Source organism: Accipiter gentilis, chromosome 5 (genome assembly GCF_929443795.1).
Source record: "Accipiter gentilis chromosome 5, bAccGen1.1, whole genome shotgun sequence".
Classification (NCBI taxonomy): Eukaryota; Metazoa; Chordata; class Aves; order Accipitriformes; family Accipitridae; genus Astur; species Astur gentilis.
In genome coordinates, this window is record NC_064884.1 from 35,925,027 (window position 1) to 35,947,496 (window position 22,470).

At 36.2% G+C, this 22,470-nt stretch overlaps 1 protein-coding gene across 9 annotated transcripts in view; it reads right to left on the bottom strand.

The window, feature by feature from the left end:
• Window positions 1-22,470, bottom strand: part of UTRN (utrophin) — a 389,337-nt gene that overhangs the window by 14,262 nt on the left and 352,605 nt on the right. For 7 of the 9 annotated variants that reach the window (XM_049799497.1, XM_049799496.1, XM_049799499.1 and 4 more), the window contains 6 exons: window positions 13,905-14,041; window positions 12,223-12,261; window positions 11,910-11,975; window positions 9,361-9,426; window positions 1,182-1,340; window positions 537-780 (listed from right to left, as the gene is read on the bottom strand). In XM_049799497.1, the coding sequence (XP_049655454.1) occupies window positions 537-780; window positions 1,182-1,340; window positions 9,361-9,426; window positions 11,910-11,975; window positions 12,223-12,261; window positions 13,905-14,041 (711 nt within the window). The remainder of the gene's footprint in view (window positions 1-536; window positions 781-1,181; window positions 1,341-9,360; window positions 9,427-11,909; window positions 11,976-12,222; window positions 12,262-13,904; window positions 14,042-22,470) is intronic. The other 2 variants (XM_049799498.1, XM_049799505.1) reach the window with 1 other exon arrangement.

Consider the following 22,470-nt stretch of genomic DNA (forward strand, 5'->3'; position numbering starts at 1 on the left):
ACCATTTTGTTGTAGCTTATTGGTCTAAATATGCTACTCAAGAGGAACTGGATTTTTAATGTAATGAATTGCTCCTTTGCATTTTAGATGTATCTTTGGCCATCTGTCTTTGGCACGCTAAGAAAGGTTTCAGTGACTAACTGTGACAATAAATAAACAAATTATTTAAGGAAAGATTGGAAAACTGAAGTCAAATACAGGGTGCGACTGGCACCACTACTTGGAAGAGGGTATATATTTTTTTCCACTGCTTTTTAATTAATGAAAAAGTATTGCAGTTGTTTGTGTTACTCTCAATGTTTCATAAGTTACCATGATCACTCCAGCACTTGTAATCATCTTGTGCTCATTTGACTTTCACCATGGCTTATACTAGAGGGTAGGAAAAAATATCTCTTCATGCTAGAAATTACCAAGTACAACAGACCAAGCTAGTGGCGTGAAAATATTTGCAATAAAATTCCAATGCCTCTGTTCCACCAAGAAATCCATTGTGCAGAAAAAACACTGGGGGAAAGATATCAGTGTACATCTACCTGCTCAAGTAGCTGCCGCAGCCGGTGAAGCTGAGACTCCAACTGTTTATTGTGATCTTCCAATATTTGCATCCTTGCTTCCAGGCGACCTTTATGTTGCCTCAGAAGCTTAGCTTCAGCAATGAGCTCGGCATCTTCAGAAGCATGCTGAGGTGACACAACGGAGTCAGGAGGTGATGCAAGAGGGTTTATTCCTCTCCGAAGATGTTGCTCCTTTAGTTGCTCATATTCTATTTGCAGACTCCTGGTATATTGAAAAGAGAGGGAGAATGATGACTTAAGCAAATTAAAATAAAAAAAACTTCCTAAGATCAAATGATATTATCATCACCTCCAACTAAGAACACAAGTAGCTCAAACAAAGACAATGTCTTGACTTGTGGTTTATGGGAGAAAAAAATCCAAAACACCAAACAATAAAGTAGAGGTGAAACTAAGGTTCACAGACCCACCGTCTTCTACCTAACAGAGTCAGGCTATGCATGACGCATGCATTGATTGATTCCAGCCCCCCCCCCCCCGCCCCCCCCAAATAGTGACACCGGGGTGCATCTCTTCTCATCTCCAACAACAATACACAGCACATGCATGGCTCAAACAACAACGAGGTGACAATTCAGACACCAGGTAGGATGATTATGAGACCTTTGCTCTTCCTCAAGGTCAGCAATGATGCGCTCCAACTCTCCTCGCTCCTCCTTTTCCACTGACTTGAGTATCTGAGCAGGACTCTGTGGCTGACTGACAGGCGACTCTCCTCCCAGCGTCTGACAATACTGCTGGATAAGGGCATGCTCATCCTCTCTAGAGCAATAAACCAACACAAATAAAGACAGCATAGTAAAACATTTATTATGTGAGCAAACATCTTTGTCAAGCTGAGGGATTTTGTTTGTTTGTTTGTTTATGAAAAAGGACTAAGAGCAGGAAATAAGCCTAAAAAATATACTGCAAAAAATCTTGTAAATATACAACACACAGGAAGAAGAAGATTGATCTGCAGTAGTGTAAAAAACCAGTTTACTTTAATGTATGCATAAAGAACAAATGCTGCTGGTGGTTTGAAAAGAAATAATGAAAGCTATTATTAGAGATTATTATATTATCAGAGAGAATATAAACCAAAGATGACTGATTTGAAATACCTTAAAAATAAATAAAACCAACCAAGCTATGTGGTAGTTCCTTTTTTTTTTTTTTTTTTGACCATAAATAGGTGACATTTTTAATTTTCTTTAGGAGATAATTTTGGTGTGCTCAATTTACCTAATGAAATTAGAGAGAAAAAAATCCCTGCAGAATTCTCCAAGAAGTCATAGAGTAACAAATCATCAAATATCTAGCTAACACTGTGCACTGCACAAAGGGACTGACAGTGCTGCAAAAATAATGCTATAGGTTTTGAATTAGCATTATATTTCCAGTTTTTTTTCCCCATTTTGATATACACATGCAATACCTTGCAACTCTTCAGGGGTAGCAGATCTCCTCCTCCTTACAGATTGAGAGATAGAAATAAGCTATAACACTGTCCTCCTGACTCGCATAGAAATTACCTTCTGGTAAGGAGATACAGAAGTCCTGACACTTTCAATTATGCTATAATGTCCAAATGAGTTTGCTTTTGTATAGGTGTGCTTTTCTTGCCCTGTTGCTGGCTTTTCTCCATAAGTAAGGTCAGATGGATAGAAAGGGAAGGATACCATATCCTAAAAACAGTTTACTTGCTTGCTTACTCAAGAAGAATAAGTCAACAGCAGAAAAACATATACTGTTCATCTTTTTAAGACAGAAATTGCGGCAGCAGTATGAACGCTGAAGAAAACCCTCCTTAAATTTTCTTCTTTGTTTGACTACAAAACAAAGACTGCATACCTTATGATACTGTGAAGTATCGTCCCTACAAACTTTACCCTAAAGATCTTCTACAGTTAAAGCATGGTCAACAACACAGAGAAAAAGCCATGAGCAGTATATATACACATATTCAGATATCATTTAGAAAAGAGACTTCTTTATATTAAAAACATTTCTTGTGCTGACCTTTCTCCTCCTATTGTTGGAAAGAAGTAGCTACGAATTCTGCTTTTAACCGATTGTGGTCTGACATAATGAAAAGTACCCTCAAGGACTGCCTTTGAAAGCACATATGAAAAATAGGATGTTCATTATATGCAAAGTATTTATTTTCCAAGTAAAAGTGTAATGGAGCTTTTCAAGAGGCTTAAGTTTCCTGTCAGTCAATTTAACATCTTTCATCACAAAAGATCCAAATGTACAGTCTCATTTAAATGAACAGTTAAACCAGTTAAGTAGAAAAGTATACTCTGGAAGAAACAGAAGTTATTTCTGTGGTGACAAACAATCTATAAACAAACACACATACAAGTAAAACACATCAGGTGTTTTACAGGCCATGCACATGGATTGGGGTTTTCTCAGAAATAAATTCAAGCTCTTTGGGTAATGGGAGCAAATTTGTGTGACAGGAGCAAATGAGAGGTGGAAACATACTGTTTGTGTAATGGAAGACCCTATTTTATCCTGCTGAACCAAGATCTTTTGGTAGCTCAGTACATTGATACCCATTTAAAAGCATCACCAGCATTACGAGCAACATGACAGATTTAATAAATACTGATTTCTGGTGACTATCTCTTACAAAAGTACTTCTATCATGCAGCAAAGCGATTTGGTTGTCTGTAGTACTGCTTAAGACAAACTTCTTACTGAAGACTAATCCTATGGTAGAACAACACTAAACTATTTCTTCTCAAGGATAACTATTCACTATCTACCTAAAGCTATCATGTGGTCTTCCATTTTCTGACTTGTCATTGAGAATTGAAAATCTAGACTACTACAATCAAACAAATGTGCGTCAACTAACACTATATCTAAAAAACCCAAACCAAAAAAAAATAAAATAAATTATAGCCTGTGACAGTTCTATCCACTTTAAAAGTTCATGGCATTCTATTTCATATAAGTTCATTTAAGGTATAAAGGTTAAAAACGGTCAGGTATGAAGAGATCCTTCCACAGAGCTCTGGTTGCATGTCACTTTGCTCCATCCTATCTTTTGTGATTAACTACTGGTTTGCAGAAAGCTTACATGTAAAATTGAAAAAGGAACCTAATTAGTGAGTTCTTCCACTTTTAACAATGAGTAGAAAGTTTAAAGCAAATAATGTAGATTCACTTATTTCTTATCTGTCTTGGCTGTAGTCAGTACTACACTCATTAGAAGAAATTACAATATGGATCTTCCCATGCAAATGAATAAATGTAATGAATTTTTCATTAAATACAACTATATAATTAAAATATAATTGGGGTTGTATGTGCATTTAAGTCCCTCAAAAAATATAAAGGATATCTGACAAAGAAACAGAATAGTGCTCCTTTCTTTTCTCCTCACCTACAGAAAAAGCCTCTAACTAATTTCACTTCTCCGTTACTTGAGTGATCTCAGGGAAACTCATCATCGCTCGCTTTGTTATTTTGCATTTAGTCTAGTTAAAACTAAAACAAAAGCTAGTGCAGTTACTAGAGTTTGGATCAGGTCCTAATGTGATATCAAAAACCTCATGGTACTTCTCCGTCCTTTAACCATCTTGATAAAAAACCCCCACCCCTTACAACTAAATTTTTGCCAAAGTGATGTAAAACCTTTTGGGGCTTCAACTCTGCGGTACACAGCAGGGCTTCTGCAGCCCTGCAAAACGTGCAGAATGCCCTCACTGCGACCCAAACAGCTGCCCTACGCTGGGAGTGTTGGCGATTCCATGTCACATCTTCAGCAAGCACAGAAACAGTATTAAAGCAGACTGGAGAGAGAACACAGCTTTATCATCCAGGTTTCGAAACAGTGCTTACGTATGAAGTGACACAGCGTAACTACACATACAGCCTTCTTTTGTGCAAGGGTGTTGATATTGTCAGGAAAGGTTTCAGTGATCAAGTAGTTTAGTCTGCTTAATTTGGCATCAAAAAGCTGCTGTCTATATTTTAAGATGATGAATTAGTTTATAAACAACTAGGTAGGTCATCTGAAATGGATTTTTTTTTTTTTTAATATAGGGCTCTGTAAAGCCGGATTTATTATATTTATTTGAATTTGTTAAATCTGAGATTCTGTCAAGATTTTGCATTAGGTGTAACCTCATTTTTTAATGAAACTTATAAACCTCTTAAAGAAAGAGTTTACATAGTAAATGCTTAGATACTTTTGACTGTATTGTGGTCCAGTAGGTGAGATCAACACAGCTAAATACAGATACTTTTATGTTTTGGACTCCCACTTATTCAGTCCAGAGAAAATTTAATTTCCCTCCTCTCTAACTGGTTCAGAGTCTCAGAAACTGCACAGGACAGACTGTGAATATTCACTGGTGGTTTTTTTTTTTTAGGCATCACACCTTGCAACTGACAGCAGGCTTTTTCACAGGCTGGAGGAAGTGCCTGATAAAAGAAGTCCTCTGAAGGAAAAGCATATTTTTATCATCTGTTCCACCTCTGGTCTGTCTTGCAAAATTGCTAGTTCAAAAAACCAGAACCTTGAACTTGCACCAACAAACCTCATGACTGTAATTAAGACAGATACACGAGTAGCACAGGAGTCCCAGGGCGGGGATTCAAAACGACCTACAGTGTTAAGGGAGTGACACACACTCTATGCCATGCAAACACTTTCATTTTGAGAATCTGGGACTGTCTTCTGTAGAACTGGTTGGAGACGGCAGTCAGCAACCAAAATGAAAGCACAACATCAGAATAAATTCCTCATCTTTTATGAGCGGTTATTCTCCTGAATTCCCTGCATGCTTTGAAAAAAAGCTAGAAGTACACAAACTTCTTCAGCAACAGTGACTGCAGCTTCTTTTCAGCATTTCACCACAGTAGAAAGCAGTAAAAATGACGTCTCAGGAGGTCAGACTTGAAAGAAGTACATCTCAAAGGAAAAGAACACCCTAACAAGTAAACCCAGGGAAAATGGCCTTTGAAAAATCCTATTTTCTTTGTGGATGTATATTTCCAAGAGGTCTATTGCAAAACATGTGTTATGTATGGAGGAAGCAAGAGGCAAATAATGTTGCATATAACTTCCCTTACATCAAGACTACGCTGTGGAAAGAAAAATTCAGATTTCCTGACAGTCACTTTCTATCAGTGTATTATTTTATTTGATTATGAAAACTGATTGTTATATTAGATTTCAGATAGTAAGATGTGGGTATTTGTGAACCTCCTTCATCGAACATTTTCATTTTTCCTGGTGCTCTCATACTAAGCACCATTCATTCTAGTCCAAATAAAGTGTACCTTGACCTACTGATGCTATGAGAAATATTAGAACAAGGTTCAGGAAGGTAATCCAAAATGCTTTGTCTTTAACTTACTTGTTTTTCTCCTAATTTTATCATCACATGGAACTAATTTCTCATTGTGACAAGATGCCTTTTAACCACTTGTATCACGTCAAAGTATTCACATACCATGCACTGGGGGCTCCAGTTTGACTTACAGCACACGGAGTGGCAGTGCCAGCTGGATGTACCACTGGCCTTCACTGTTTGTTCCTACTCCTGCACCTGAGTGCACAGCTCCCTAACAAATACAATGTCAGGTATGTTCCCACTCTGCCTTCAGATGAGTGTGAAGTGGCACAACAGTACTGAGAGCATAAAGGTACCTGGTAGCAAAGGCATTAATCAGAAAACAGCTATTAAATATTCACATTTATACAGAAAGTATTTGTACTATGTCCAGTGCAATTAACGTCAGTATGGGCTAGATAGGATAGTTCATACATTACAGGAATAAGAGAGTTACATTCTCATCCTATTCTCCTAACAGTTTTTTTTGTCTTTTCATTCTACTACACCATGATTTGTCAAATTGTGAGGCACAGCTTTCTGTTAGGGACACTATTTATCATTCTTTGTTGCAAAGACTTCATTTGCAAAGACTTCATTTTTTCCTTATGCTCATCTTCACTTGTGAAGAGGCCAGTCTGCTATAAAGATGTTTTCGCATGAATTAAAGCCAAAGAAAATTCGTCACAACAGTCTAGCCTAAACATTTAGAACTCCCTAATGCATGGGGAAGATGACACAAAGGAAAGACATTTTTATTCAACGTATTTATACCAGAAAACTCATGCATGAGAGCATTAGAAAGTTTGTTAAGAAGCTGGACGTACTACAGGAGAGACTATGACTTTTTTTGCTATCTACAAATATTTTTCCAATTGAGAAAAATGTTTTTTCAAATAGAATTCACATACCTTTAGGGAAGGGCAGGATTAGAAAAGCTTAGTCAGGGAGATAGAAAAAGTCATAATGACATTCAAGACAACAGGTTAGTTAAAACCCAAGAAATTTCTTTGAAGAATGTTTTCTTAATCAAATGGCATATTGCAAAACATTCCTGCAAAAAAACCTTCATGATGTTTAACTGATAGCAAAAGTTCTCTTATTGTCACTCAAATGTGGAAGACTTCTTACACATGCTCTTTGGAGCATGAAGAGTGTTAAAAGTATTGTTGATGAGCTTGTGAACCTGACAAGATCAAAGCACTAACTTTCCAATATTAACTGCAACTATGCCTCTGTTCCAGGTTCACGGTAAACTGAAGGACTCTTGAGGATCAATAAAAATAAGATCACAGAACAGAACTCCAATTATGAGAAACACAGAATTTGATTTCCAAACCAGTAATCATCTCCTGAATATTTGAAAGAATAACATAAAAAAAAAAAAAGAAAAAAAAAAAGATTTTGCTCAGGTTTACAGCAGGGGCATCCAAGCTGAAAAAAAGTGCATCCAAATTTCAAATTGCTCCTTCAAATTCAGTCTATATAGAATTATTACACTATTTGCATTTCTATGTTAAATTGCATTTAAACAATAAGAATAGAGCTGAGCTATAATCCTAGATTCCCAGCGTTCCAGCTGTAGGCAACTTATGATCCAAACTGGAATCCAAACTTCATAGCTCTGTAGATCCCTGGAAAAACTTCTTCACCCAAAGGGTTCTCAAGCAGTGGAACAGGCTGCCCACGGAAGTGGTTGAGTCACCATCCCCAGAGGTATTTAAAAGACATGTAGATGTGGTGCTTAGGGACATGGTTTAGTGGTGGACTTGGCAGTGTTAGGTTAATGGTTGGACTTGATCATCTTAAAGGTCTTTTCCAACCTAAACGATTCTATGATAACAGTTTAGCTCCAAAATTTGAAATTCTTCAGAATTTTGTGAGTACTTCAGTATTTACCTTAACAAAACCATGTATTATTATCTGCAAATAAAACAAAGTGCCACTGGGTACAAAGTTACTTTCTTGACCTCCTTTGGCTTCTAAAAATCTGCATATTTTGTTTGTGTAACAGTCTCCTTTTGCCAACAGGACTGAGACCCAAATTCAGAGGTCCCTCTCACATGTTGGTACACAAGTTCACCATGTTCATTCTTTTTCTTAAAATAAAGGTCACTTTTATAGGTGAGCAGGGAAATAGCATTAAAATCAACAGCTAATTTGCCAGTAGAAATTAAGCATATACACCCCCTTTTACCATTGGGATGGATGGTTGTTTAGTCTTTGTATATGAGTAGACTCATTAATTGCAAAATAAACAACTCAGTGCGGTGTATGAGCATTTAACTGCCTTCAAGTTTTCAGCTTTCCTGCCAAATGACAGTATGTTTGCTTTTTTTTTTTTTTTTGGAAGGGAAATCAAAAGGGAATATTTTGGCTGCATTTCTCTCACTGGTGAGGGTACCAATGACAAAAATTCATGAAAACAGTTACACATGAAAAAAGTTTTAGTAGTTATGTAAATAGAGTTAATTAGGCAGGAAAGAGGAAACATTTAACAGTGGTCACATGTGCTTTCCCAAAGCAAAGTATTTTAAATCTCAAATTGTTAGTACATTCATAGGTAGAATAATTTTGTGATTAGATTTTAAAACAGTAAATGAAAGTATTATTGAGAACAGCAGCATTTTCTAACTACAGCTGAACAATTTCTGCTTCCTCTTTAAAAATGCTGATGACATTAGTAACTTTAAAGAGGTGGTCCCACTACACTGATTTAATTAATAGAACTGATGATACAGTGAGGTTAAATCATTCATGTATTTTTAGACTGAAAAAAATCAGATTTAATTCATCAGTAATTCAAGGGCTTCTAGGCTTTTCAGGTTCATCAGTGCATTTTAATGAAGGTTTTTACAACAAAAGTGACACATAATTCAAAAAAGAAAATGATGTTGATAATATTAATGTAGGACTGTGTTTATATACCCAAGTACAAACAGATGGATAAGCAGCCAGCAAACCGAAATATAAACAAGAAGTAGCCACACTGTTTCTGGCTCTGCAGAACCTTCAAAATATAGATGATGTTTTTTCAAGGAGAAAATTATCCTGCGAGTTATCACAAGCTTTTGACCCACTCCATTGTCCACTTCGACATAGAAGGATTTCTTTTCTTTTACGCTATGATAAAAGCAGAAAAGGAATACAAACTAGAACCTATAGAGCTGTGACTTTTTTCCAGTCGCATGAAACATCCTCACTTTTGAAGCAGAATGGCTGACAAATGTAGAGTTCCCTTACAACATCAAATGAACATTGCCAATTTCTAGAACTGGTGCTTGGAATAATGAAATTCATGCAGGCATCCTTGGGGTCATACTTATTAGCTACTTTCACTGGGACTAAGTCCTGTGTTACAACTTAGGAAGATTATACCATGCATATATATACACCATGCATATATTTGAAGTTCTTGGCAGCCTTCATGAGTATGAGTTACTTACACGCTTCCTGTGGTGGAGCTACTGTCCGTGAGGAAGGAGCCATTGGTCCTTTCCATCTGCGCAAGCCTGAAAGGCAGGGAAAGACCACGACTTTCAGAGAACATGTTGCACAATTGAAACAGGGGCAGTGCGAAGATCAATTCTACTTAGAAACAGCTCAGGTATGGCAATCTTGGTGTACATGAATAGGAATAAATGCCTAGATTTTGTGACAAATCCCTATAATCCAGAGGACTTTTACGAGAAACTCGTGCTATGATTAACTAATCCTACTTGCCAAGCAACAAGGAACAAGTATATTTTCTATCGCTAGTATAATTATCATTAGCATCACCACAACTATCATGGTAAAATTAGTTAAAAGAGATGTTTTCGCAGATGGTTTTCTTTTTGAATTTTATAAAGCTGGACTAACAAAAGAGGATGAATACTTTTTAAATATAGCACATGCAACATCTGAAATTATGCTTGGCAAATAACATCACACTGTGGACAGACAAGTCCTGGAAAACAACACAAAAACCAGTGTAATTACAGGGTGTCATTGCCTATGGTTCCTCATTTTGGAAGGAATTAATCTAAAAGGACTGGATTATTATACTTTACATATAAAAGGCCATACAGCTCTTTAAAATCACAGCAGAAATTTCCTGTATATTCAAGTTTCTAGGAAAGATATACCTTATGTATGTAAGACACACATACAAAAATCTAAGAACACTCAATGCTGTGCATATACACTGGACTGCACCAAATACAGCTATTTCCTTTACTATAAAGATATCTTAATTTCACACATATTTTTGCAAGTGTGTTATGCATTATTACAGACATCTTCAAACTTCTTTTTGAAAACAGTGTGCAAGGCCCTAAAGAAATGGGAACCCTGTTTTAGCAAGGAGCAAGCTTGCCCAGCTGTATATTTGTTAATATATCTCAGGGTTGAAGGAGGAGAAACAAAAGCACACACAGGATGTTGTTTGAGCATCTTGTCCCACCATAGCTGGGGTGGCACACTGTGCTCCAACACCTCCCCCTGAAGAGAAGAACAAGCTTCTAAGTGACTACAGACATTCAGATCATCTCCGCTCTGGGGCATCACAAACAGGTCTAGATCATGGTAACATGCTTACAAGTCACCTTTGTAATGCTGCTTAGCTCAGCATCTTTAAGTCTTTGATGAAAATGCATAATAAAAGATCCAACTAGAAAGCTGACAATAAAAAATATGTGAAAGTTACAGAATTATGTCTTCATTTTTTAGATTGTTACTAGAGGAAAAACATTTTGAATAGTTTTAGATAGCTTGCTGATGTAGTAATTAGTATTTTTTAAGTTTCTGATTTTGCTAACCAATGTCTGCACAGTGCAGGTACAGATTTAGCTTTGTATCCTGAAAGAGTCCTGAACAGTGCATGGTCCTCCTTCGGGCAAGTCTAATCCAGAGCAGAACTGGTAAGAGCCAAAGGGGATGAGAGCGAAAACAGGTATTGCACCTAGGATCTCCCTTGATCCTTAATGCGAGTCCAGAGTTCGAGCTTCATCTGGGCACAGAAAGCCACAGCATTGTGGCACCACAGTCTGAAAAAAGGACATAGGGAGACAGAAAATTCTCACATCTTTCCAGAGAAGTCTAATTTATTTGTTCCATGGGTTTTAATTGATTACAGCATGGCCTAAGTTATAGATTCAAAGAAATGTTGGGTGATTTATATGAATGACATGTTCCAAGTAACTGAAAAGCACTACACTATGCTACTAATGAAGGATGAAAATATTCATTGCTGGGGGAAAAAACAAAAAAAAAGTTGAGGATGACATAATCTCTGAATTTGTATTCAAAAAGCTGAAGAAGTTAACATTGTTTATTAGTTGTGGACAGCAGATACAACCATAAAAATACCCAAAGCAAAACCAAGTCAGTTCCCATGGTAATATGGATTAATTTCTTCATTGCCTAAAAGTTGGGTGGTTACTTATTCTTGAGAGGGTATCTCTGGTTGGTGCTTAACCGTCACCAGCCCTGAGTGTACAGAAGAGAGTTCTACAAAACACAGAAGCACTGAGAAGGACTTAGCAGAACAGACATTTTATCATGAAAGGACTAGGGTGACCCCATAAAAGCCAGAACATAAAGCATCTGTAATTATTATATGCTCTGCTAAAAGTTAATGGTAATGCATAATGTCAACCTTTCACAGAAGAAAATGAAACTCTGGATCTAAAATCCTACAGAGAAAAATTACATACCCAACAAGTTTAGTTTATTTCAAAGGTTAAAAATGAAGAAACAAAAGAAAACCAGTACATTTTAGGAATAATGCACAGTAATTCTGCAACAGTTTCCATTCTGTATGTCAGGTGATGGATTTAATGCATCTATTTTACAGTTAAGTACTGTATTCAGAAGCTAATGATTTAAAAACATTTCACTTACTTCTGAGTACAGAGAATTATATCTTTTTAATAAGTAATGTCCAGCCAGTAGAGTATATTAAAATCTGCAGCAATCAATCACAAAATGCAGTGAACTGGTGAGAAACTCTTACCTAGTAGCATACTGCTCTATCCTGGAGTGTGTGTCATCATGAAACAGCTGTGGAGACTGGGAAGGACTAGTTGACAAAAAATAATAATAAAATAAAATCAGTGGTGTCTAAAGCAGTTTATGATATAGAAAACATTATTTTTAAAGTAAGTTAGACTGATGACAAATAAATAAATTCACAATATTGCTGAGGGGGTTATTGCTTTGAGTCAGCCATGCCTTAAAGCTCATGCACATCAGATTAGTTGCAACTGAGCTAACAGAAAACAAACAGTATACTAAGCTTTCCAGACAAAGGGGTTCTGCATACTCACTCATATTGCTCTGGCCACATACTGATGAGAGTGATAGGACTGTAAGGAAGAAAAAAGAAAAAAAAAAAAAAGGAAAGAGAGAAAAAAAGAAAGAAACTATGAAACAAACTTTAGTGCCATTTAAGCAAGAGAAAGCTGGAAAAACACAAAATATTTTAACCAGCAACCCACCTAAATCATTTGAATTGGCAACAATTGATGTAGAAAAGAGACAGCAACAGATACTGCCATGTATCATGGAGAGACAGGAGACTGACTGACTTACTTCATTTTGTTAAATAAAAATCAATTTTTTAAAAAATACCAAATCAGTGTTATTGACTGATCTGCAGTTCATGAACCATAATCGGTTCATTTAAATTCTGCTCAAGTACTGGAACTTTCATTTTAAACTAACTAGAAAATACATTTACAGAAAAAAAACCAACAATCGAGGGGACAAACACACTACTGACAACAAAAAACCCACCATAAGTCAAAGTTAAAGGCTTATTTTCTGCCTGCATAAAAATAATCAGAGGTAAATACATATTGTATTACATTCTGACATTTGAGTAACTATTTAGGATTTTTTATTTTCTTTATTTTTTTATGTAAAGGAATGTATTTCTGAGTTTTGCCACCTGCAGGGGAGAGAACCAATACCAATAGTTTCCTCGGCATGATGCTGGCAATTTATCTGTATATTTCCCACATGACTGGACCAAGAGAGTTTTATCCTGACCTGTGATTACAGCTTTGACATTCCAATTTCTGGCACCATTGGCAAACTTTCATCACATCAAAGCAGATTTGCTTTCCTGTGTTGGTGGCAGCTGAAGACAGCTCCAGTGAGTAACATTTTAACATTTGAATGTGTGTTGCTTCCTTAGAAGCCAGGCCATCAATAATGCCAGTTTTCAGATTACTTCCTCCTGGTTCTTAAACTGCTAATGAGCAGGTTTTGTTTGTTTATTGTAAATAAAATGCACAGTCCTCCGGTCATGGAAACAGCGTGAACAACGGCACTGGGCTGTTGCATGCAAGCAGAGCGTATATGTTGAAGCTTCACGTTTGCTGTTGTGAGCTATGCAGTGCTGTGTTCAATGATACAGTCGTGCCGCGGACTCCAGGACATCAAGGACAGTCAATCCATGAACCTACTTCTAGCACCCTGTCAACACATCTTCATTTTGCTCTTCTAAGAGTGTCCTTTGCTGACAACTACCAAGTAAGTAAATAAAGTGGAGTATTTCTGCCAGCACCATAAATAATCCTGTGGAGACACTGAGAGTGCGCTCTTTTATTAGGCCATGTATATTTCTGAAGCCTGTAGGAACCTAACTGGCTCAGAGATTTCTAACTCCAGGGACCTTGACGTAACCAAACAAGCAGTGCAGTTCCTAAAGCCTAGTCTCCCCAAAGCTATAAAAGTGTTCTCTGTAAAACAGCCATTCAGCCCCCTCCAACACTACTTGCTAAAGTCCATGGCTTCATGATAAAATGCTTACAAAAAATCAAAGTATAAAATATATTACTTTTTCAAAGACAGGCAAGATTTTCAAATACTGCGAAACAATTCACAGAAAATAATACAGCACAAGGCTCTACAACCACTGTTGATTATTTCTTAGGTTTCACTTTTTTGTTTTTAATGGCATAGGCCAGTGACCCAGGACTAGTTACTCTATAATCAAGCTTACGTCTCCAAGTTGTCACCCTCCAATACTGTTTGCACAGGTAGGTAGCCAAGTCGGGGATGCTTTGCGAAATACTTCTTTGACCGGAATTTATTCTTCAGCACCTTCGTAAAGTCCCGTACATCTTCCCCAGATGTTGTCTTAAAAAGTTAAAAGAAATTAAATTGAACATTGCTAAACAGCATTGAGATAATACTGCTGCTACTGTCCTGAAAAACGATACAAGGAAGAACTTAAAAATGTTAATGATATTAAAATTGCCTTTTTAGTGTCCTGAAATATGGTACTATAACAACGATAATGCATCTACAAATTCTCTTCTACTAGAAAAAACAGCAAGGCTTCAAATTCCCAGCCATAAATGCACCGGATTTACCAATTACTTTATAAATTAGAGAAAAACTGAAACAGGTTCAAGTCTTAAGCTAAATATTTATAACCAGTCTTACAAACCACAAAGATTTAATTTTCTGGAAAAATAAAAAAAGGCAAATCAGTTTGTCAGATACAGGGGGATACACATAGCCATTGAAAGCAATCTTGACAGAATACTTATATGCATGAAGCTTGTGACTCACCCCACAGACAGAAAAACCTTGTAATGGCTCTGCTGAAAAAATACAGCTACACAGTAATGGCTTTGTTAAAAAAAAAACAACAAACAAAAACCTGACAAAAAACCCCAAACCTAACACAGCCCTCTCTGTTCACAAAGTGCCACAAAATACTACCTGCCTCCCATTCTATACCTAAACTAGAAAACTTTATCATGAGATGGGAGCAGTATGCGTTATACCATTGTCTGCTTCAATGGCCAAGTTTTTCATGAGCATTTTCACAAGTTGCCAGATCTCCTCCTACAGGATTCTGCCATTCTCTGTATCATTCCAGAGTAAAAAAAACCCCACAGATGAAGTGACAGCCATTGTACAGGCACTGTTCAAAGCCACAGTCAGAGGCAGGCCTGATAAGAACAATTAGTGCCTGAAGTAATAAACTCACAGACCGATTCAGTCACCTCCTTACTATTGCAGGATAAGACTAGTACAAAAATTATCCACAAGATTCTTCAAGTCTAAATTTACAAGTTACAATCAACAACTCCATCCCATCCCCCAGCTTTTTTTACTGGTCTCCATTGATGTAGCTTCTTCCAAAACCAAGAAGTGCTTAGCCCCATTCCTCACCCCCACATGACATTAACTGTGTTCTTTAGAACAAAATTAAAATTGATGCAACTGCTTTTAAAAATCAATTTAACTGGAAATATTCACAGCAATAATGGCAGCACTGCTTTGGTAATACTATTCCGTTTAATTCTGGTACAAAAGCAGGGATACAAGGAAAACCTGAAGGCATAAAATACAGGGTGAACATGGCAATAAAGAGATCTGCAGGAAGAAACACTAGTATATGATACGTCTTTAAAGCGTATGTGCTTATAGACTGTACTGAGTACTTAATGGTTCCTATCACATGTAGCAGTTACTATTAAGCATTTCCTCTTGCAACTGCAGTGAAGAAGTGCCCATTCACCTCCTGTGTTAGCTGAAGATTTGCAACGGCTTCTACAGATTTCCAGCCCCAACCCTGTAACAAACTACAGATTGTATTTCTGTACCCTCTGCTTTGGGAGAAGCCTGTTAACATAAAAGAATGCCAAAGTGGATGGATATCCATAGGGAAAACAGAGTGAAGACTTTTCAGTTTTGTAAATTTTTTCCATTACTTACTACAAAGAGGCCTAGAAGCAGGTGAGGGAAACTATTCTCTCATTTTATTCTCTATTGTCAAAACATAAAAATACTTCCCTATTCAACTACGTATTTTAATGTATGTATAACATATGCAGTTACAAATTCTAATGCAGATCAGATGAGCAATAAATGTTGTAGTAATCCAACTGATGTTCGTTATGAGTTTCTCACATGTGGATTTTACAAGTAACAGGAAACTGAGCAAATTTGGGATTAAAAGGTGTTTGAACCTCCAAATTTTGTGACAGGTAAATTCAGGGAGGGCTCACAAAATCATTCTGGGAAAGCACCTGCTCCAATCAACTGCATCATCCAAACAAGGAACGTGAGGCAGCCCAAAGGGCTGCTTGTTCTCACGCAACAGTAACTCCAGCAGATGGAACTCTGTCCCAAGGCCAAGGAATAAAAGTTTTAGTACCTACACATTGCAGAAATAAATGTCTACTGAGCTGCCAAACTTTTCCTCTGGTGTACTCTTTATTTGGTTTGACAGCCTGACCCAGTTCCTTGGAAAGACTAATATGACTGTGTACTGACTGAAGACAATAAATACTAACCAGTCAAATCTGAGCAGATACGGAAGAACTATTTTAATTTGCATGCAACTAAGATGCAACTCTTAAAAGTATTTCTTCTCCGTTTTTTGCATATAACCACATTACACAATACAAAATCATGCCAAAAGAGATGTACTATAACATTTTACTTTTGAAAAAGAATAGCCTGGTACTATTGTGTAGAATCTATCTACTAAATTAAAACCAACAGGCAGCTTGTACACTTGCTTGCATCATGACATTTCAACTATTTGCACACAAGTCAATAGCACAAATACCACTATAGTTACAAAACTACTTCAAAAGCAAAGAAAAAAGAAATCTTTCCTTCACTGAAAATTTTAGCCAAAAGACCATGCTTTCAAACTCAATTTAAAATCTCATTTCTTAGAACAAGACAAAGTTCAGGAGGGAATAACTAAGATCCATGGCTGGCACACATAAATAAGTAAAAAACCATCTGTAGCAGAAGCTCTCAAGGAGGAAATCTGTAACAACTGACAAACGGGTATTAGCACTCTTCAATATACCAGCCAGGCATAAATGGAGTCCTAAGTCACAAACTAAACCCAGATAAAATTCCTTGTAAACCAACACAAATTTAAGAAACTGGGATTTACATGGAAAGCAGTGGAAAAAACAGAATATGCTGAGACATGGTTTTCATATGTAGGTTAAAAAACCAGTTGGTATATATTTTTAAGATATTGGAAATAGAACAAATCTTTGTTGGGAAAAAGTACTACCAAGAATGTAATAAACCAGTTGGAGAGCTCTAAATTAAAAAATGTATAAAAATTATAAAAAACATAAATACATAAAACACATAACGTGAATAATATAATACTTATAATAAATACATACATTTTCTTGTATTTACTTCTCAGTATTCACTTTTTCAAAGAAAAAATAATGAAGTGATAATGAAAGCCCAAACAATTTCCCCTTCTTTTCACTGCACCTACCTATGCAAAAGGACTAGTCTGCACCTAAGTCATCATTCTCTTAATTACATTTCTTACACTATGTCTAACATAAACCAAAGAGCTGTTCTAATATACACATAGAAACAGATTCCAAGAAGAGATGTGGACCTCACTAATGAATGCTGTCATTAACCCCGGCCAGACATTCATGAGTTATGAGGAAGCTGGAGAGAAATGGACACAGACATTCAATACACACAATAATCAAGCAAGTTTCAAGAAAATATATTTTCTTTAATAGGACATGCTCAGTGATGCAAAATTTACAGTATAAAAGAACATCTGTGTCAAACTAAAAGGACTTTAGTTTACTCTTTAATAGCAGATCTAGTAGGGATACTTGAATTTGATACCATTTGTTACTCTTCAAATGCTTTAGTAAATTTTAAGGTTTGCAGTTTAAAAAGAAAAAAAAAAAACAAAACTTTTTTACATCTCTATTTTTATTTCTTGACATTTTACTTATCTGTAACATCTGGTAGAAGCTGTACCATGAGCCTGACTGTTCTCAATGAAGAACAAAATTCTTAGACCTACTTATGGTAACAGCTACAGTATGTGCAGGTATGATGATAGCTGCATCTTAAAGCAGCTGTCAGCTAGGTACCACTGGGAGGCTGGGAAACTCCCCAGCGTAGGATGTGGGGTAAAGAGACAGATACTTCATTTCTCCAATTATTTTTTAAAAATTGACACTTAAGAATGCAGTCCACCAATAACTTAAACACATGTTTAAGTGCATACATTCATCCTCATTCAACAAAGCTTTAAAAAGCATCTCATGTCCCTTGATAGAGGCATGAGATAGCATAGCACAAAAATTAGGTTATTAAAGGTATAACAACTGTATTTATGGCTGTCACTGCCACATCAGTGGTGTATGCACTGTGTAACATTGTGAAGATTACCCTTCTGGGACCACTTGCAAAAGGGGCATTTCATAGCAATTTCTCACCAAGAGGACAAATGCATTATAAATTGTGCGTGTATTTTAGTTTAGTCCAATGAAATCAAGCTGTAATTTCAAGAGTAACTAACTTACCTCAGAATTTAATGGAATTTAACAAATTAAGTAGCAAAAGGGTAGGAGATCACATAAGCCAGCTATCTGAGCAACTGTTAAGAGTGAGACCTAGAGGAAAGCACATTGCCCAGCTGCTAGATATCAAAGACTACCCTGACCAGATAGCTATTCTTGTCAAGGCAAAGAGTAATCTCTGAACTCCACAGCTGGAAGCAATGTTCTGCATGCGAAACAGCCAGATTCAACCATTCTTGCTGTTTTCTTTCATCTTTCCACAGAACAATCCCATATAGATAACAGCGAAGCGTCATGCTTGGTACATTGATAAGCATGTCAAGATCAAACCACTGACTTACTTAAGCCAGTTTGTTGCTTATAAAACACTGAGGCTGCTTAATGTTGAGGAACGTATCTGTCTTTGGATGTCAATAGTAATTAGATTTTCAGATGACTTACCTGGCAGACAAGTCTTAACAGGCACTATTGCAGATAAGCTTTATTGTGCCTGGAAAAAACATTTCAGTCTAGGGTGAACTATCGTTCAACCAATAATTTCTGATGTCTTGCCTATAATATTCTGAGTCCCTTCAGGGAAATAAAATTCTGGTTTTCTGGAAGATGAAGGGGCTAACCTTTGCTGCCATAGTTTTCTATAGGAAGGCTACAAAAAACCCAGTTCCCAAAATAAGGAGCTGTGCTAGGGAAGTGTAGTGCCACAGAACAAAAAAAATCAATTATACTTTCATTGAGGTCAGGAAGTAAGATTACTTGCAATGAGAAAATTTTCAGAACTGCTGATTTGATATTTGTACATTACCTTAGAAAAGCTGCTTTTAAGGTTTTACTGTAGAATATAGGAGTTGTGAAGTAGAAACAGTTTGGAGAAAGAAAACTGATGCAGTAAGTATTTCCGTCTGAAATTCAAAGGACCCGTTGGTATAGAAAGCCACATTAATATAACACAAATAACACTACTGAGAGAATTTCCATTCCCAAAAAGCTAAAAATAAATCATGTAGGTACTTATGTAAGAGTATTCCAGAATTAGATGCTAATAAAAATCTTACAAAATTTTTACACATCTCTGTATAAAATTGTGCATTAAAAATCCTATTTCTCAATTTTGTCAGAGAAAGACTATTTAAAGGTAAAAAAGTAACTACATTAACTTTGCATTTCTACTACTTAGAGACAGTAATGTTTTCTGTTCCTTACCCCACCCATCTCTAAATCCCAAAAGAAAGAAAAAAAGACATGACCGAAGTCATTATTATGAATTTTTGCACTTCTAGGATCAAGAAAACTAAATTGTAAGCTAGGATGAATGCTACATGGCATTACAGATTAGGATGCAATAACTACCTGGTGTAAATGGCTCTATTCTGAAATTATGAAGCAATTCTCATCTGATGAAAGTATCACAAAACTCATCAAAACAGAGAATTGTCCCCTTGCAAATTTAATTTTAAAAACAGATTCCTTAAGCCATTCTCCAAATTATTTTAAATTCAAGTGGAAGTCACTGAGCTTCTGAGAAATCCCTTCATACCCTAGACTGAACTGCTTACCTGAAGACAATTGAAAGGTCTACCCTCCATCTGTGACTAAGCTCCAGTTCTAAATGCCAGCTATATTAACCAGGGAAGCATTTTTTTTCTAATTATTGCTAGTATTCTTGGTATGAATGTATTAATACACATTAACAGCAAGAAAGAGAAGCTTAGTTTTATTAATGCAGTTGAATGAGTACATGTATTTGTACTCTGCTTTGGAAAACTGGCCACAAAAGTAACGTTTTAACATCAACAGCCTTTGAATTCGGTTAAAAAGGTAGAGTAGATGCACTCTTCCTATTCACGCTACCTGTACTGTAATATAATGGATTCTAAGGAACAATTCATTGGCCTTTGTTATCTTCTTTTTATTTATTTTTTTTTAATTTCACAGACCCAGCTCTATGCTATTTTTCAGGCATTATTCCATTTAAACATATAAGCTATTCTACTAACTTACTGCAAAGAATTTTGCAATTCTTGACTATTATATTGCATTAAATGAGTTCAATACTTAGAGATGTTTACTAACAAATTAGTACAGCAACCATACTGCATTATTACAAATAGTAATAATAAATAACACTGGATTCTTTATGTGAAATCAATTCTTTATTCCTGACCTAATTCAGATAAGATTAGTTAAAAATGGATTGCATGTAGGTACTGATTATGGAAGTCAAACAGGCATATAAGAAGTCTGTTCATATAATGGGTCATTTCTTTTTACAGAAATGGAGCTAGCAGAATGTACTTACAGCAGGACCCAGGAAAAATTCCAGCTCCCATATTCAACTTCCAAATTAATGGGGGTCAGTGCTGGACCTCTAATTTTACGCGTCATCTAAATTATATGCCATCTCTTTTATTCTGCTTTACCTTAAACTGCCCCAATTTCCTTCTTACACCTCCTATACACTTGCCTTCCCTTCACTCACTTTAATCAAGAATGTCATCTTATTCCCCTTATTATCCTATAGTGGATTCACCTCATTCCTCCCATATTTCATGGAAAGATGGGGCTTTTGCCTTAGGTTACCTTATTTTGCACTTAGTATTGCTTTTAAACTATATTCTTTTTGCAGCAGTAACAGAAAACTTCATTATAATACAAGCTGTCTCTAGTCCCAGGGACAGTGGGGATTCCTGCCATTTCTAGAATATATTTTTCTGTATGACAGTCGTTGCTTGTAAATGAAATGGCTCACAGTTACATTATATAAACATGTTTAACAAGAACTGAGAATTTCTCACAGATATCAAATCTGCTGTTTCAGACAAAGCCTGGAAGTCATCAGAAATATACCATCCTGTTCTAGGGACAGTACAACACCTCATACCAGATGTAATCCGTATTTGACTAATGCAACAGGAAGGGTATCTTATTCTGTGGACCAGCAGCATTATCTATTTTGACACACCTTAGACCTCCATTTCTGAATTTTCTGTATACTACAGGCATTAACAAAGAACATTTCTATTTCATGACCATGGTATAAACTAAAGATGAGGTTTGAGAGAACTTTATAAGGAAAAAGAAAAAAACGTGAATTTAAGAAAAATACATCTCAAACATGTTCAGATTGTTTGGGTTACGATGGCTAAAGACGCAAGTAAACAATCAGTATCACTGTATTTTTAATGATGTCTAATAATGGAAACACCGTAGACCTCCAGATCCTGAGGGTTAGAACAATCATGTGAGTATGGGCAAAACCAGGCCTATGTCATACCCCAAAAACAGTATAAACGAAAATCAGAAAATGACCTCTGAATAGAGAAGGCAAAACATGAAAAACAGTGGCAGAATATAAGAAACATTAGAACTGGCTGAAAAACAACAAAAACTTTCTTCAGAATGTAGCCTGGCATGCCAATTTATCAATCAAATCCTAACATTAGGTTATAGAATTAATGAAAATAAACAAACATAACTCATGGTTTCTTCTGATCATAATGAAATGAAAACACTACTTAATAGAATTTGAATTCTGCTACAGGAGACACAGTGGATGAAAAAGAGGGGGAAAACAGAGGTAATAAGCCCAACTACTAGAGCAAAATACAGTCAACTCAATCTTTGCTAAGAAAAGAACCCACAGAACCTTGTAACATTATTGGAAATCAGCTCTGTTTCATCAGCTCTAGTTACATTCTGGTCTGCCTTTGTTTTTCTGAGCATACAGACCTTTCACCACTGTCATTTAAATTACATAACAATTATCCTATTAATTTATTTGTAACTGAGTTACAAATATTAAGAATGTAAACAACTATCAAATAAAAAAAAGTGATACTGTGTTGTAAAATTAACTTTTGTTAGCTATTGCAGGCAAACCTCACACCAGTTTTGGATGGAAACTGTCAATTCTGGTGCGGGGTTTTTTTTGTTTTTTTTTTCAGCTACACGCCAATTTTTAAATATCCCAGTAAACAGTAATTACTCAGCAGAATGAAACACGACATCCTTCCAACCATGTTTTCACGAAGCAAGAAAATCTTGGACATGAAAGTAAAGAACATGCACCTTTAAAAATATTAAACTGCATTACTAGAATATTAAATATTCTTTACTATGGTATAGCAGTAGTAAAGTGAGTCCCTTTCCTCTGACAAGTTCTCACCCTTATAGAGAGAGAGAGTGTGTGTGCACGTGCAAGTATACAAGTACAGAAGTTATATTTAATATTCC